The following is a 15,948-nucleotide window of genomic DNA, read 5'->3' on the forward strand; positions in this document are numbered from 1 at the left end:
CCTGCCTGCACCTCGCACCCCTCCTGCACCCCAACCCCTTGCCCCGGCTCTGCATACAATTTCCCCACCCAGATGTGGCCCTCGGCCCAAAAAGTTTGCCCACCCCTGTGCTAGACCCATGTGCTTTAAGCTTCCCTGGGTTTGAGTAGACTCCAGCACTGTATTTTTCTTTAGCCTCTTTGGCACACTTATGGGAAGAGACTTTGTTACTCGTTCATGGAAGTGAGACCTCATGGTTCAGCTGCTGTAAGCCTCAAGGACCAGTGCTGACTCCTCCAAGACACCAGTTGCTTAAGCAGAGCTCCAGCCTTGTGGGTACATTTACCTCTCCATGGATATGTGATAGTTGAAGCACATAACCACCAGGCTTTGCAAAGGTTTCTAACAAAATTACTCTTTACTTTAGATAGTACAAGAAATGGAGGGATCTGGATAGAATAATAAAAATCCTGTACACATTTCTCTGCTTCAGTTTCCTCACCACATTTGAGTATTCTTTGGGGTCAGGTCAGAGTTTTTTAAGGAGTCTAGGATCCATCCATCCTTCCTCTCCTCCTTCCCTCTTGCACATGGCTTCTCTTTCAGAACATGGAGTCCCTCTCATTCCCGCAGCCTACTTCTGGTCTTTTTTCCCTCTTTCTCCAAAATGGCTGGTGAGAGACCCTTTCTTTTATAACCTCCTTTGTAGTACGCTGATCAGTCTCATCAGGTATTCAGTCTTCCACCAGTGATCCATTGCTTAGTTATCTCCCTCTACCCTCATACCAAATTCAAACTTGAAAAACTGGTTTGTCCAGGGTGGTAGCCAGTTCCTTGTCCAAGGGGTATACATGTATATAAAGGACCATAAAAAGTGTAACGACCCTCCATTGTTGGCCCTATGTCACTACTTCTTGGAATTTCAGTCCAGCAAAGACAGCAGAGAAATCAGATGAGCCCCCCTGCTCCAAAAAAGTGCAGTTTGCAGTCTGACATACATACATATAGAAAGTTACCAATTTCAAACAGAATTCATAAGCTGTACATAGATTCCCCAAACTGTCACTTGTGGTTAAATTAGAAACGAGAATAGCCCCATTGAACGTAGATTCCTTAGACTGTGAGCTTCTTAGAACACAGAATGTGTTTCATGAATGTTTGGAAAGACCTAATGCACAGTAGGTGCTACTGTAGTTAAATAATAAATGTTGTTTGTTTTTCAGAATAAAATGGTCATACATTAGTTTGAATCTGTTTCCTTTCTGAAATATAAAAAATGTCACACAAAATAGTAAAATATATAAACTTTCAAGTATTACAGGTCTATATTTTATTCTGGTTTCTCTAGGATATGAAGGAAGCTCATTTTCTCCTAATCAGAGAGCCAGCTTTTTTTTTTAACTTTCTGTGCAAAATGTTTTGCTCTCTTGGAGATAAGAAAAAAAAAGAATTCTGGATGATGGGTTACTCTGAGTTATGTCACTCAAAGTTCAGGGATTTTCTGTCTCTTCTATCATGGAAGGTACAACTAGGTTTGAAGGCTATTTCATTGTTCAGCACTTAGATACTATAGTGATATGCATTATAGAAATAATATAGATAGGCAAGGGAAACAAAACAGAAAATTTGCTTTTCCTGAGGATTACTGTGTCCATTTAGATTAATTTATCGAGCAATCCTTTTATGCTAATGTGGATATTTATCATATATATCACATCATTCTGTTAATTTGTGTGTATATGGAATTGATTTTTTTGATGAACAGCAGAAATTAATACATGACAGTCATCGAGATCTTGATGTCTTGAATGATGAAAGTAGTCCTCTGCTTGACAGTGTGGAAGAAGTTTTATTGCCAGATGTGCTTGAAGTGAAAGCTGCTGAATATGAATGCAATGAACTGCAGATTAACAAGCAATGGGAACATCTTTTTGTGCCAAGCAGTTCTCCAGGTATTGTGCCTTTCATATAAAATTAGGAAAATTATTAAGTGTATGATGAATGGCATTACTATTGTTAGCATTATGGCATGTGCAGTTCTCAGGGTGAATTAAGTGAAGATAAAGAATAAAGTAAACTTTCAGAGCCAATATTGAATCCAGTCTGCAGATACAAATGCAGATAGATCTGTATCTGTGCTCTAGTCTAGTAGCTCTAGCATTTGAACTAAGCTCAATTTTACAAAAAGCAAAAATTACATGACAAAAATGTGTAATTATTTCATAAATTGTGCAAATAAAGGAGGGTATGTGATTCAGATCCTTAATTGCAACCATCTACCGTCTTATCTCTCAGCTCATATCATCTAATCATCTTAACCATCTGCCACTAGCCACATACCTTTTTATCTACATTAACCCATACCAACTTATCTATTGCCTTAACTTAACTGCAGCTTCAGTACATATCTCATGGCTGGACAGAAATTGCCACCATAGCAGTTGACAAAATGGACTAGAAGAAGATGGGGAGAATTTTAGGAAATTGTAGTGATCAGCTAAAACGTTAAATCAGTGTTCTTGCCAGAAAAAAAAGTAATTATTATTTATACACTACCAAATGTGTCATATTTTAGGTATTTTAAAGACAAATAAGAGTTAAAAAAACAGTCCCCAAAATGTTACAAATTATACAATACTAATCTAAATTACTAAATTTACTAATCTAAACTACATATATTTAATAATGAGAATTTTTTTTAACTTTGAGGGATTTTTTTTAGGGCTGTCAAGCCGTTAAAAAAATGAATCGCAGATAAAAGAAACGTAGGGGGGAAATCTTAATTTGATTTTTTTTTTTAAATATTTTTATTGGAAGTATAGAGTACAATAAAATTAAGGAGCCTAACCTTGCTCCCTATGAAGTCAATAACAAAGCTTCCATTAACTCCAGAGGGAGACGGCGTACTGATATGTCCAAGATTGTATAGAATTTAAGAATAATACACAGAGCCAGATGATGATAAAGATTTTAGAGTGGTAGCTGTGTTAGTCTGTATCAGCAAAAAGAATGTGGCACCTTAGAGACTAACGAATTTATTTGAGCATAAGCTTTCATGGGCTAAAACCCACTTCATCAGATGCATGCCCACGAAAGCTTATGCTCAAATAAATTCATTAGTCTCTAAGGTGCCACAAGTACTCCTTGTTCTTTTTAATGATAAAGGTTTCTTTTAATAAATCATCTGATCTCACTTAGGGCCTAGATAACCAATTAATCTTTACTTGCTAGAGGAGGAGAGTAGTCGTGGACATAGTGAGGAACTGTGAGGTGTGTGCTCTGTCAAGAATAGGGTTATGGTCATCTTGCAGCTGATTTAACAAGGGAACTACAGTACAGAGGAAATAAGGCAATTTTAATGTAAGTCAATGAAAGCTCTAAGTGTTCCCACCTGGAACAGTTGTAACAAGTTTCTAGTTGTTTTGATTCCAGTTTTGAGAGTCATTGGTTACTACGTTCTTGTATTTTTATGTTGTTCCACTTAGAAGCCTGGGAGGTGATGTTAGGAGATAATTGGAATAAATTAGGTGTTCAAAACCAGATCCTCATATTTTAGGTCAGATTTAGGTTGGAGAGATACCCTGATTCTGGAAAGATCATCCTGTATATGGGCCATCTCCTCCTCCAAAAGCATCCAAGCATCTACTCCTAATACTGCCACCAACTCATCATCCAAAGCCTATCAACATCAGTAGAAAAACTTCCATTGACATCAGTTCAGAACCTTTGTGGTCTTGGGCTAGTCACTAAACTTGTCTGTGCCTCAGTTTCCTCATCTGTAAAATAAGGATAATAATGCTCATCCTTGTGTATTTTTTATATGCTCAGATGAAATGTGCTATATAAATGCAAAGTATTTATATATTAGTAGTAATAGTAGTAATATTAATTCATAGATGTGGTTCAGCACAGGTAACAACAGCAGTCCTCACACCGCACTGCCAAATCTTTCTTAACCCTCACCTGAAGGAGTCACCCCTTAGGTTAAGAGGGTTGTTCAGTCACTGTGCCACCTGACTCCTTGGTAGCCTTCTTTTCCAGCAGTAAGAAAGCTGACAGGATTGGGAACAGTCTGATTTTATCAGAATTACTTATATGACTTATGTTCTTGTGTTAGAAATAGTTATGGAATATTACTTACAGTAGCATCAAGAACAATCCTTTTGATCACTCTTTCGCTTTATGCTTGCAAGTAAAAATAATTAGACCAGTACAAATACTTTTTTTTTTTAATTTTAGTTTAACATTTTATTTGCATCACTTTTAGCTGAAAATTTACATGCAGTAATTGTTGTTCTCAAGTGGTTCATAGCTTTAAACTACCAAGAGGCATGATGCCACGCATCCTAGAAGATGAAGGATTGTATATTCCAAGAAAACCAGAAATTTGTAGGAGAAGTTATAACAAAATGGAAAATCGTCTTCTGAAGCAAGAAGGGGTAAATATATTGTTCTATTAAAAGCTAAAAATGTTGTAAGTAAAATTTAAAATAAAATCAGTAAATGAAATGTATAGAATTTTTTAACATGTCATACATATATTGAACTTCTGAAATATTTCTAACAAGGGCAAAAACTGGTTTGAAGAAAGTGGGGAAATAATTTCATTACCTTCTCCAATCAAACAATCACGGAACTTCAGAAAAAGTTTTCCTCTTAAGACTGGTCCAGGATTAAAGACAATATACAAGAAGGTCAGCTATTACTACTTTTTACAGCTATAGTTATTCAGGGGACTTTATCTAGACAATGTAACAAAAATTAATAGCTTGTATTTTTTTCATGGCAAAATATTTCATTAGGCAGTATTCAAAGTCCCTTTCGTGGAGTGTCAGTCCCAAGAATGGGTCGGGAAGGGGTGATAATATTGTTTAGATGGAACCATTTGGTATTGCACAGACTGTTCATCACTTAATTAAAAAAATCAGAAAAGTCTGTGCACTGAGGATTCTACTGCATTGTTACCTTTTGACCTGAGCAGGTAGCCAAAATCTGGTTGTAGCAGGTTGTTTCCATTAAGAGGAGAAGTTGATGATAGAGTGAGGTATTTCTTCGATGCAATCCTATTTATTTACCAAATATGTACATAAAGATCTGTTTCCGTGAACACAGATGGAATCAAGCAGCAGGAGGCAGTAGTTTCTTTGCTCACTCTTCCAAGCCCCTTTCCAGCTAACACATAGCCTGAAAGTGCTCTCTCAGCTTTTCCTCGAGCTCGCACACTACCAGTTCTTGCGTGGCAATGTCCTCAGCTTTCAGCTGCCTTCTTTCTCAGCTTCTCTGGTGTTGCTGCTGCTGCTTCTCACTCACACACAGGCATATACAGTTCCACCAGTTAATGCCTTAGCCCTTGCATTTGCTTTATCAGTCGCCAGGGAAACCTCTTGGGTCACATGGTTACTCAAGCCTTGTTATGTATCCATATTCTGAGTGATACTTCTATTGTTTCAGCTATCTGGTTGCATAAAGTAGCTCAATTGTATTTTATACTTAACCTGAATGAAAGATGGTTGTTATACTAATCAATTTCAGTGAGGCTTAATGCAACCCATAAGAGTATATAGTTTAGTCTGAAATGAATGTATTTTAATATCTTCCATTTTTTCTTGAATATTTATAAATCCAATTCTTTTAAGAGTAATTTAATCCAGGCATACAAAACCGACCTGCCACTCTAGTTAAGGCACACATTTGGCCTCTTTGAGCCTGTGGCATTCCCATCCAGCATCAGATAAAGTGTAAATACTTTGTATTAGGTCAGATTTACCCTTTTTCTTGGATTTGGCTTTTGGTAACACAAATAACAGAACATAAACCTCATTTTAAGCTTTCTCCCCAAGCCTGACTGTTTCTAGAGTTCTTCTTCGAGTGCTTGCTCATATCCATTCCATTAGGTGTGTGCGCGCTGCGTGCACGATCGTCGGAAGATTTTCTACCCTAGCAACACCGGCGGGTCGGCTGTGGAGCCCCCTAGAGTGGCGCCTTCATGGCGCTGAATATATACCCCAGCCGACCCGGCGCCCCCTCAGTTCCTTCTTACCGCCCCTGACGGTCGTTGGAACTGTGGAGCGCGGCATAGCTGTTCTCCACTCTCCCTAGCTTAGTTAGTTATTCGCAGTTGTAGTTATAGTTATAGTTCTAGTGTTTGTAGTTTAATAGTTAAATAGTTTTTAAAGTTGTTAGATTTGTTATAATAGTCCAGGGGACTAAGGGGGTCGTCGCCCCCTTTCTCCCCCGGCCACGGGCCTGGGCTCATGCCCAGAGCTCCCGGCTTCAAGCAGTGCGCCTCCTGCGCTAAACCTATGCCCACGAGCGACCCGCACGACTCCTGTCTGAAGTGCCTGGGAGAGTCCCACCAAACAGATAAGTGCAAGATCTGTAAGGCCTTCAGACCAAGGACCAAGAAAGAGCGGGACTTTCGGCTCCGGCAACTCCTGATGGAGCCGGCACTTAGCCCGGACACTCCTTCTACGAGCCAGGCCCCGGCACCTAGCGCCTCGGTGCGCAGTGCCCCAGCAGCACCGGCAATGCCGACAACGCGGGCGGTGTCGGACAAACCTCCCCGGCACCGGACCTCGTCGGCACCGCAGCAGGCACCTCAACGCCGGTCATTATCCCCGGGGCATAAAAAAGCCCATAAGACGGGGACCTCTGTGCCGAAGACGCCGGCTCCCCCAGTGCCGGGGGTAGAGCCGAGTGCGCCGGTGGAGCACCGGAAACAGGTGCCTCCAGCACTGTCGACTCCGGCACCGAGGCCGTTGAGTCCGGTGCAGATAGCGTCTCCACCGAGACCGGCGGTAATACAACTCCCGTCGACTCCGGAGACCTTCGTGGCGGCGAGAGACTTGATAGCTCTCACGGAGCCGGCACCGCCTCAACCACTGGCACCGACGGCACCGTTGACCCGCCCGGTCCAGTCAAGGGGGAAACCTGCCTTGATGCGCCCTCCATCACAAGGGCTGGAACCTCGGCACCGGTCCAGGTCCAGAAGCAGGTCCCCACGCCGCTCGCAGTCCCGGCACCGAATATCACCTCGGCACCGGTCGTACTCGCGGCCAAGATCTTCGTCGCGGCACCGTTCTACGTCTCGGCACCGCTATGATCGTCGGCACCGATCAACGTCGAGACGTAGTTCTCGGCACCGCTACGGTCGACGCTCGACGTCGAGAGGCCGCCCCCGGCACCGGGCATACTCCAGGTCCTCGTCGAGGTCCAGATCCGGCTCCCGGCACCGACGAGGTCATCGGCACCGATCGCGGTCCCGGCACCGTTCGCCGGCACCGCGCAGAGATAGATCATCTCCGGACCGGTACCGTGCGGCACCGCAGCCCACGGGGATCGTTTCATCTCTCTCGGCACCGCCATGGCTGTCAAGATCGGTGTCTCGCTCCTCGGAGGACCTGTCGAGATCGGCATACCCCCCTCAAGGGCAAGCCGAGGAACGGAACTTGGGCCATTGGCAGGAGATGGCAGAGGACCACTCTCATGGACCATCTCACTGGTCATTTTGGACCCCGTGGGCGTACCACCAGGAGCAAGGGGCTCCAATACCATCGACCTCTTGCTCGGGTCACTCGGTTAGAAGGGCCCCAGAATCCACCATCTCTCGGCCTCCGCCAGGGGGCATGGAGGCTTCCGTGTCCACGCCACCTGACACCATAGACCCAAGTACAGGTGATGCTCCGGCCCAAGAGCAGGGGGATCAGGACCCCCCCTTGGATCCAGTACCACCGGAGGCATCTTCCTCCTCCTCTCCGGATGAGGCAGTGGCGGGCACTTCATGTACGGGTCCCCCTCCGATAGATCTTCGGGCTCACCAGGATCTCCTGCGTAGGATGGCCCGTAATATGGACCTGCAGGCGGAGGAGATAGTGGAAGTACAGGACCCTATCGTGAACATCCTCGGAGCGGATGCCCCATCGAGGGTGGCGCTACCCCTGATCCGCACGATACAAACCAATGCGGATACGATATGGCAAACTCCTGCCTCTATCCCACCCACAGCGAGAGGGGTGGAAAGGAAGTACTTTGTCCCGTCTAAGGACTACGGGTACTTGTATACCCACCCCCAACCGTGTTCACTGGTGGTGGCATCAGTGAACGCATGAGAGCGCCACGGCCAGCAGGCTGCAGCGCCTAAATCAAAAGAGGCTAAGCGGCTCGATTTGTTTGGCCGTAAGGTTTACTCAGCCGGAGGGCTGCAACTAAGAGCGGCGAACCAACAGGCGCTACTGAGCCGTTACAATTTTAACTCCTGGAACTCTATGGGGAAGTTTAAGGAGTTGATTCCCCAAGAGTCCAGGGAAGAGTTTGGAGCCATGGTAGAGGAGGGTAAGAAGGTGGCTCGGACCTCCTTGCAGGCCTCCTTGGACATAGCAGACTCAGCTGCGAGGACCCTGGCTTCGGGTATCGCTATGCGGAGGATCTCCTGGCTTCAAGTTTCGGGTTTGCCTCCGGAGCTGCAGCAAACCCTACAGGATCTGCCCTTTGAGGGACATGGATTGTTCTCGGACAAGACGGACTCTCGCCTGCAGAGCCTCAAGGACTCGAGAACAATCATGCGCTCCCTGGGGATGCATGTTGTGGGCCCTCAGCGCAGACCATTTAGGCCGCAGCCTCAGCGCTTCTACCCCCCCCCGCCTCGTCAGAGACAGGACTCGACCCGGAGGCGAGGGCGAGGTGGTAGAAGAAGGTGGGCCGGCCCTCAACCCGGCCAGAACCAGGGGCCACCTAGACCACCTTCAGGCCCCAGGCAGAACTTTTGAAGGTGCAGTCGAGGACGGCGCCCCAGTCATCCCCCAGGATCCAGCCCCCTCCTTTCGGGATCGTCTCTCCCACTTCCACCGTGCTTGGTCCCTTATAACTTCAGACCGTTGGGTCCTCCGCACGGTGGAGAGGGGATACACTATCCAGTTTTCTTCTATCCCCCCCTCCCACCCCGCTTCCCCGTCCCTCTTCAGGGACCCTTCTCACGAGCAACTTCTTATACAGGAGGTTTCCACGCTCCTTGCTATGGGGGCCATAGAGGAGGTTCCAGTAGAGTTAAGGGGCAGGGGATTTTATTCCCGTTACTTCCTGATCCCCAAGTCCAAAGGAGGGCTGTGGCCCATCTTGGACTTGCGCGGACTCAACAAATTCGTAGTAAAGTTGAAGTTCCGCATGGTCTCTTTGGGGGCCATTATCCCTTCCCTCGATCCTGGAGACTGGTTCGCCGCCCTCGACATGAAAGACGCATACTTTCACATCTCAATTTACCCACCTCACAGACGCTTCCTGCGATTCGTGGTAAACACGGTGCACTACCAATTTGCAGTCCTTCCCTTCGGCCTATCCTCGGCCCCAAGGGTGTTCACGAAATGTATGGCTGTCGTGGCAGCGTACCTTCGTCGGCAAGGGATACAGGTGTTCCCGTACCTAGACGACTGGCTGGTGCGCGGTCGCTCCAAGGAGCAAGTTCAAGCTCACGTCCACATAATAGTGCACACATTCAACGAGTTGGGCATCCTACTCAACAAGGACAAATCCACTCTAGAACCTACCCAGAGAATAGATTTCATAGGCGCAGTTCTAGATTCCAGACGTGCACAAGCCATCCTGCCAGACAACCGATTTGGCACCATCACGAGCCTCATCCAAGGGCTACAGGTCTTCCCAACTACCACGGTGAGGTCGTGCCTTACCCTGCTGGGTCACATGGCTTCCTGCACGTACGTAACCAGGCATGCCAGACTTCGGCTTCGCCCACTTCAAACCTGGGTGTCATCAATATACCGCCCACATCGGGACAGCCTGAACATGGTGGTCACGGTCCCGAACTCGGTCCTGGCCTCCCTCACCTGGTGGCTAGATCACAGTGTGGTCTGCGAGGGGATGCCATTTCACACCCCACAACCGTCTCTGCACCTGGTCACAGACGCTTCATCTCTGGGTTGGGGCGCCCATCTCAACGAACACCATACCCCGGGTCTGTGGACCGCACCCCAGTTAGCCCTGCATATCAATGTTCGGGAACTGATGGCGGTACGCCTGGCGTGCCAAGCATTCCTCAATCTCCTACATGGCCGTTGTGTGTTAGTTTTCATCGACAACACCACGGCCATGTTTTACATCAACAAGCAAGGAGGAGCACGTTCGTCAATTCTATGCCAAGAGGCCATTCGCCTGTGGGACTTCTGCATCGCCCACTCAATCCACCTCACGGCATCGTTCCTCCCTGGAGTCCAGAACACTCTAGCGGACCGACTCAGCAGGTCCTTCCAGACGCACGAGTGGTCTATCCGTCCGGACATCATACATTCCATCTTCAAGAAGTGGGGGTTTCCCCAGATAGACCTGTTTGCATCTCGAGACAACAGGAAGTGCCACGTGTTCTGCTCCCTACAAGGTCGAGCTCCGGGCTCCCTCTCGGATGCGTTTCTCCTTCCCTGGAAAGACCACCTGTTTTATGCCTTCCCTCCGTTTCCTCTGGTCCACAAGGTACTGCTAAAATTGCGCAGAGACCAGGCACAGGTAATTCTGATCGCTCCAGCGTGGCCGAGACAACATTGGTACACCACACTGTTGGAACTCTCGGTTCAAACACCAATCCCGCTTCCATTATGTCCGGATCTCATTTCTCAGGACCACGGTCGGCTGCGTCACCCCGACCTGCAATCACTCCACCTCACAGCGTGGCTGCTCCATGGTTCACCCAGGCAGAGCGGCAATGCTCGCACTCTGTCCAACAGATTCTGCTGAGCAGTAGGAAGCCCTCAACACGGACCACGTACCTGGCCAAGTGGAAACGGTTCTCATGTTGGTGCGAACAACGAGCCACGCCCCCGTTGCAGGCACCTATTCCTCTCATTTTGGAATATCTCCTCTCCCTAAAACAGCAAGGGTTGGCGATATCTTCAGTCAAAGTTCACCTGGCTGCTATATCAGCCTTTCACCCAGGGGAATTCGCGTCCTCGGTATTCTCTAACCCGATGGTCGTTAGATTCCTCAAGGGCTTAGACCGGACGTACCCACAACAGCGTCAGCCCGTCCCGACGTGGGACCTTAATCTGGTTCTCTCCAGACTCACAGGTCCTCCATTTGAACCACTAGCCACCTGTTCACTTTTGTATCTATCCTGGAAGACAGCCTTCCTCGTAGCCATTACCTCAGCAAGGCGCGTTTCTGAACTCAGGGCGCTTACATCCGAGCCCCCTTATACAGTTTTCCATAAGGATAAAGTGCAGCTTCGTCCACATCCTGCCTTTCTCCCTAAGGTGGTTTCTCCATTTCATATCAACCAGGACATATTTCTCCCGGTCTTTTATCCCAAACCACATGCCACTCGCCAGGATCAACGTTTGCATTCCCTGGACGTACGAAGGGCCCTGGCCTTCTATATTGACCGCACAAAGCACTTTAGAAAGACGACGCAACTCTTCGTTGCAGTGGCCGACCGAATGAAAGGCTCACCGGTCTCCTCACAACGCCTATCCTCCTGGATTACGTCTTGCATCCGGACTTGCTATGACCTGGCAGGCGTCTCAGCACCGCACCTCACCGCTCACTCCACGAGGGCCCAAGCCTCCTCGACTGCTTTCCTGGCACATGTTCCGATACAGGACATTTGTAGAGCGGCGGTTTGGTCATCAGTCCACACGTTTACAGCTCACTATGCACTAGTGCAGCAGTCCAGAGACGATGCTGCATTCGGGTCAGCGGTTTTGCACACAGCAATGTCTCACTCCGACCCCACCACCTAAGTTGGGCTTGGGAGTCACCTAATGGAATGGATATGAGCAAGCACTCGAAGAAGAAAAGACGGTTACTCACCGTTGTAACTGTTGTTCTTCGAGATGTGTTGCTCATATCCATTCCAAACCCGTCCCCCGTCCCCACTGTCGGAGTAGCCGGCAAGAAGGAACTGAGGGGGCGCCGGGTCGGCTGGGGTATATATTCAGCGCCATGAAGGCGCCACTCTAGGGGGCTCCACAGCCGACCCGCTGGTGTTGCTAGGGTAGAAAATCTTCCGACGATCGTGCACGCGGCGCGCACACACCTAATGGAATGGATATGAGCAACACATCTCGAAGAACAACAGTTACAACGGTGAGTAACCGTCTTTTCCTTGCAAGACATCCCTATCTTTGCCGCTCATTGTTTCTGACCACATCGTCATGCCCACTTCATATCTCGCCACGAGTCAATAGAATTTACTTAGCTGCTTTAAGCGTGGTTCTGATCACTTGCTAACAAAAAGTTCTGTGTTCCTCTTTGGGACTGTAGATCTTGCTATCTGTTATACCTTGAGTGGTGGGTGGAGCAGGTTATCGAGTAGAGCAGCCATTCAGGGAAATCTTGAACATCTTTGAGTGGGGGATTGGGAGTGGGCTCTTCAACAGCCCAAAAAGGATGGCATAGAAGGTGGTGCTGGGCATGGCCCATGTTGTGGGCTACTGACTACAATTATGCAGATCCAGTGGTCCTAATATACCACTCAGTTACTGCAAGGAGAGGGGCAGGAGTTATTCCAACTCATAAACTAGACTGATAGCTGTAGAGTTGCTGCAGTGTACCCTGACCTGCTGGTACAAAGGAGATTTAAATTTTGCCCCATAACCTCTGTGTACTTCACTGGCATAAAGTCCAATTAGTTGGGCTTTTTTTTAGGTGAAGTGAATAGCACTATGGAACTTCCTGCTTCTTCGGCTGAGGCACTGCCTATAAATATATTCAGGGCTTGTAAATCATCTGGCTCAAATAGCACAGTTGGCAGATTATAAAGTGCTTAATTTTAGGATAATTGGTTTTAGCATATTATCATGGATACAGAACATAGAACTAAGTTTTATTCCTGGCTCTGTCACTGACTTACTATGTGATCTTGAACAAGTCACTTAACTGCCCTGTGGCTCCACCTTTTTAAAAAAAATGGGATCAGTGAATTGCTTACCCATTTTTTATAAAGTGCTTTGATACTTGGGGGATAGTGTCATATTAGTGCAAATTCTATTATTACATCAGTACATGATTGTCTCCTTTCACATTTATTGTCTGTATAAGGGGGAATCTGTTGTTTGTCTGAGGCTGGCTTTAGTCAGAAAGTACTGCAGTTTAAGGTTACTACCATTTTGTTGAGTACCACAGACTGAAATCACTCTGTATTTTGAAACAAGAGTTTTGGATTTTGAAAGAAGAAAACTCTTACAGATACAGTTACTGGTAAGTAACACTGCCTTTCAACGTGATATTTATAAAGATATGTGAAATAAAGACATTATTTTATTTTATTTTATTTTATTTTAAAACAGGCAATGCAACCTGAATTGGAAAGCTGCATCATAACTAAATCAGGGGGTCAAGGAGAACTTTATCAGCTAGATCTCAATATATCAAGTTTATTGTTCAGCCACCATCCTCTTTTCAGCCAAGAACATGTGTTGGCTGCTAGGTTGCTCCAACTTTATGAATGCTTTCAGAACAGACAACAGCATAATATAGCTCTCTTGCTATCTGAAAAGGTAAGAAAATGCTTCATGTTTTTAATGTGGACAATTTCAAAATTAAAAGATGCACAGTTCAGGAGGGGATGGAAATGTGTATGTATATGTACGTATGAATTGTAGGTGGAGCTGTCAGCAAAGGCTATTCTTAAATTTGCCTAAAATTTTCCATTATAAGACCCCGTTTTCAGTTCCTTAGAACTTTGCCAAATTTAAACTCTTTGAGCTAAAATATTCTATGCTGGGTGTCTACCTCAGGTCAATTTTTTTTGTGGGGGTAGGGATAAAATTTCAGAAAAATGGATCAACCATTTCTGAGAACAAAACTAGTGAAAAATATTTTTTCTAATGTTAAAATGTTCTTATAACTGTTTCAATGAGAAACTAGCATGCCCAAACTTTGGAGAAGGGTAGCGGTCACCCTGGTTTCAGAAAGGTGCCTTTTGCTGTCCATGTGAAAATCCACCTCAATTTAGCCAAATGTATAAGTCTCTGTAAATCACTGTGTGTATATGTTCAGTAGAGTTTCGTTGGAGGCTGGCCCCTAAATTCTCAGATTATATCTGCACGGAATGTACTCTGGCCCAGGGATACAGGGGCTGACCAGGATTCTTCCTGCAATTGCTTTTCCCAGGCTAGGTCTACACTACCCGCCTGAATTGGCGGGTAGAAATCGACCTCTCGGGGATCGATTTATCGCGTCCCGACAATCGATCCCCGAATCGGCGCTCTTACTCCACCAGCGGAGGTGGGAGTAAGCGCCGCCGACAGAAAGCCGCAGAAGTCGATTTTGCCGCCGTCCTCACAGCAGGGTAAGTCGGCTGCGATACGTCGAATTCAGCTACGCTATTCACGTAGCTGAATTTGCGTATCTTAAATCGACTCCCCCCTGTAGTGTAGATGTACCCCCAGTCACTGGGGACCACTGTGATGTAGAGCTTGAGAGCTGGAAGATTGTCTCTTCTGTGCTCTCAGTTCTCCCCTTGCTGGCACCCAGGCAGTACAAAAGAGAAGGGAAGAATCAGAAGGGTGAGGTATGATGTGGTGACAGAGCAGGCTAAGGGGTAAAGGCTGGGAGGTATAAGAGAAGACAGGGGAGAGTTACAGTCTATGGAAGACATGCATAATTGGCTGGCAACATTTTTGTGTTCATGGGAATAACTGAGACACTCCCCAATGTGGCTATACCTGTAGTTAGCAGCTCATTTTGCCAGCTGGTGAAACTAAATCTTTGCACTATAAAACATTTTTTCAAACTAATTCAGATGTGTTGGGTTATTGGCTTATGTGACACTGAACATTTCATAATTAAATAAGAAAAGATAATATAGATCTTTGCCCTAAAAGTTCATTTAAGAAAAATAGGGGTATATTCTCTGTTTGACTCACAAGGATTTATTAATGCGGTTAATATTTAATTACTATTAATAGAAGCCTTGTATGAAAATGTTCACTGATCAAGATGATGAAAAAATACCTCTTAATTTGGTTGCAAAGGTTCAGTCTCCCAATATGCTAGAAAGTCAAGTCTCTCTAAGTAAATATCCTCTGATTCAGATGCATATTTGATGTTGTTTACTTCGAGCCAGATTGTGAGCCCCTTAATATTGACTTCCGTAAAACTATACTGCTCAACAATGTGGCTAAGGGACTGACAATCTGGCCCTTTACCTTTACTAACAAAAGTACCAGGCTGTAACCACACTACACTCATGTGGAAAACCTTCAAAGTGCTAGAAATTCAAATTTCCACTCATGTAGTTGCTTCTCAATCATACCAGGATAAGAATGGTGTTTACTACTCCTAAACCTTTTGATCTCCCTGTTAATATTTTTTTTTAAAACAAAGTTGCCAAAATACACATCTTTGAGAAAGACCTGAATATGACATTTTGGGTTCTCTGATAAATAATCTACATTTTATAGTTTTCGGTAGCACTGAAAATCGAATACAAAAACTGATCAAAAGGGTCTGAATTAACAGTACAAAAATCAGAAAAAGTAAAGGTAAAGCTGCCATTTCATCTGTAATGGATTTCTTTGTACCTTTTAGGTATGATTATGTTTGGTATTTCATCAGCATAATACATTAATATTTTTATTAGTTTTGCCGAATGCAGTAGGAACTTTTGCCGAATGCAGTAGGAACTTATCACTAATCAGCAGAAAAGTTTTTAACTTTTTCAAAACAATGTATGGGATTTTTATTACAGCTTAAAGCATTAATAAATGCTACCAAAATAATAGAAAGTAGTTTGGAAGCAAGCCAACTGAGCAGGAAAACTTTAGATGACTACCAATGGCAAATAAGGTAATGTAATTGAAAAGAACCAAGCATATTACAACTACACTATGCAACTGTCAGTTCTGAGTTTTCTTTTGACAACTTATATCTCTATTCAATCTACTCCTTAGAATTCCTTAATAAACATCCATTTTATAATGCATAACTATTGTAATACTGCACTATTTTCTAAACATACAACTACTA

General features: G+C 45.3%; 1 protein-coding gene across 1 annotated transcript in view; it reads left to right on the top strand.

The window, feature by feature from the left end:
* Nucleotides 1-15,948, top strand: part of CC2D2B (coiled-coil and C2 domain containing 2B) — a 106,845-nt gene that overhangs the window by 19,697 nt on the left and 71,200 nt on the right. The window contains exons 9-13 of the mRNA XM_054033473.1: nt 1,745-1,931; nt 4,282-4,418; nt 4,548-4,673; nt 13,266-13,475; nt 15,671-15,768. Of these exons, the coding sequence (XP_053889448.1) occupies nt 1,745-1,931; nt 4,282-4,418; nt 4,548-4,673; nt 13,266-13,475; nt 15,671-15,768 (758 nt within the window). The remainder of the gene's footprint in view (nt 1-1,744; nt 1,932-4,281; nt 4,419-4,547; nt 4,674-13,265; nt 13,476-15,670; nt 15,769-15,948) is intronic.

This window comes from Malaclemys terrapin, chromosome 7, assembly GCF_027887155.1.
Source record: "Malaclemys terrapin pileata isolate rMalTer1 chromosome 7, rMalTer1.hap1, whole genome shotgun sequence".
Classification (NCBI taxonomy): Eukaryota; Metazoa; Chordata; order Testudines; family Emydidae; genus Malaclemys; species Malaclemys terrapin.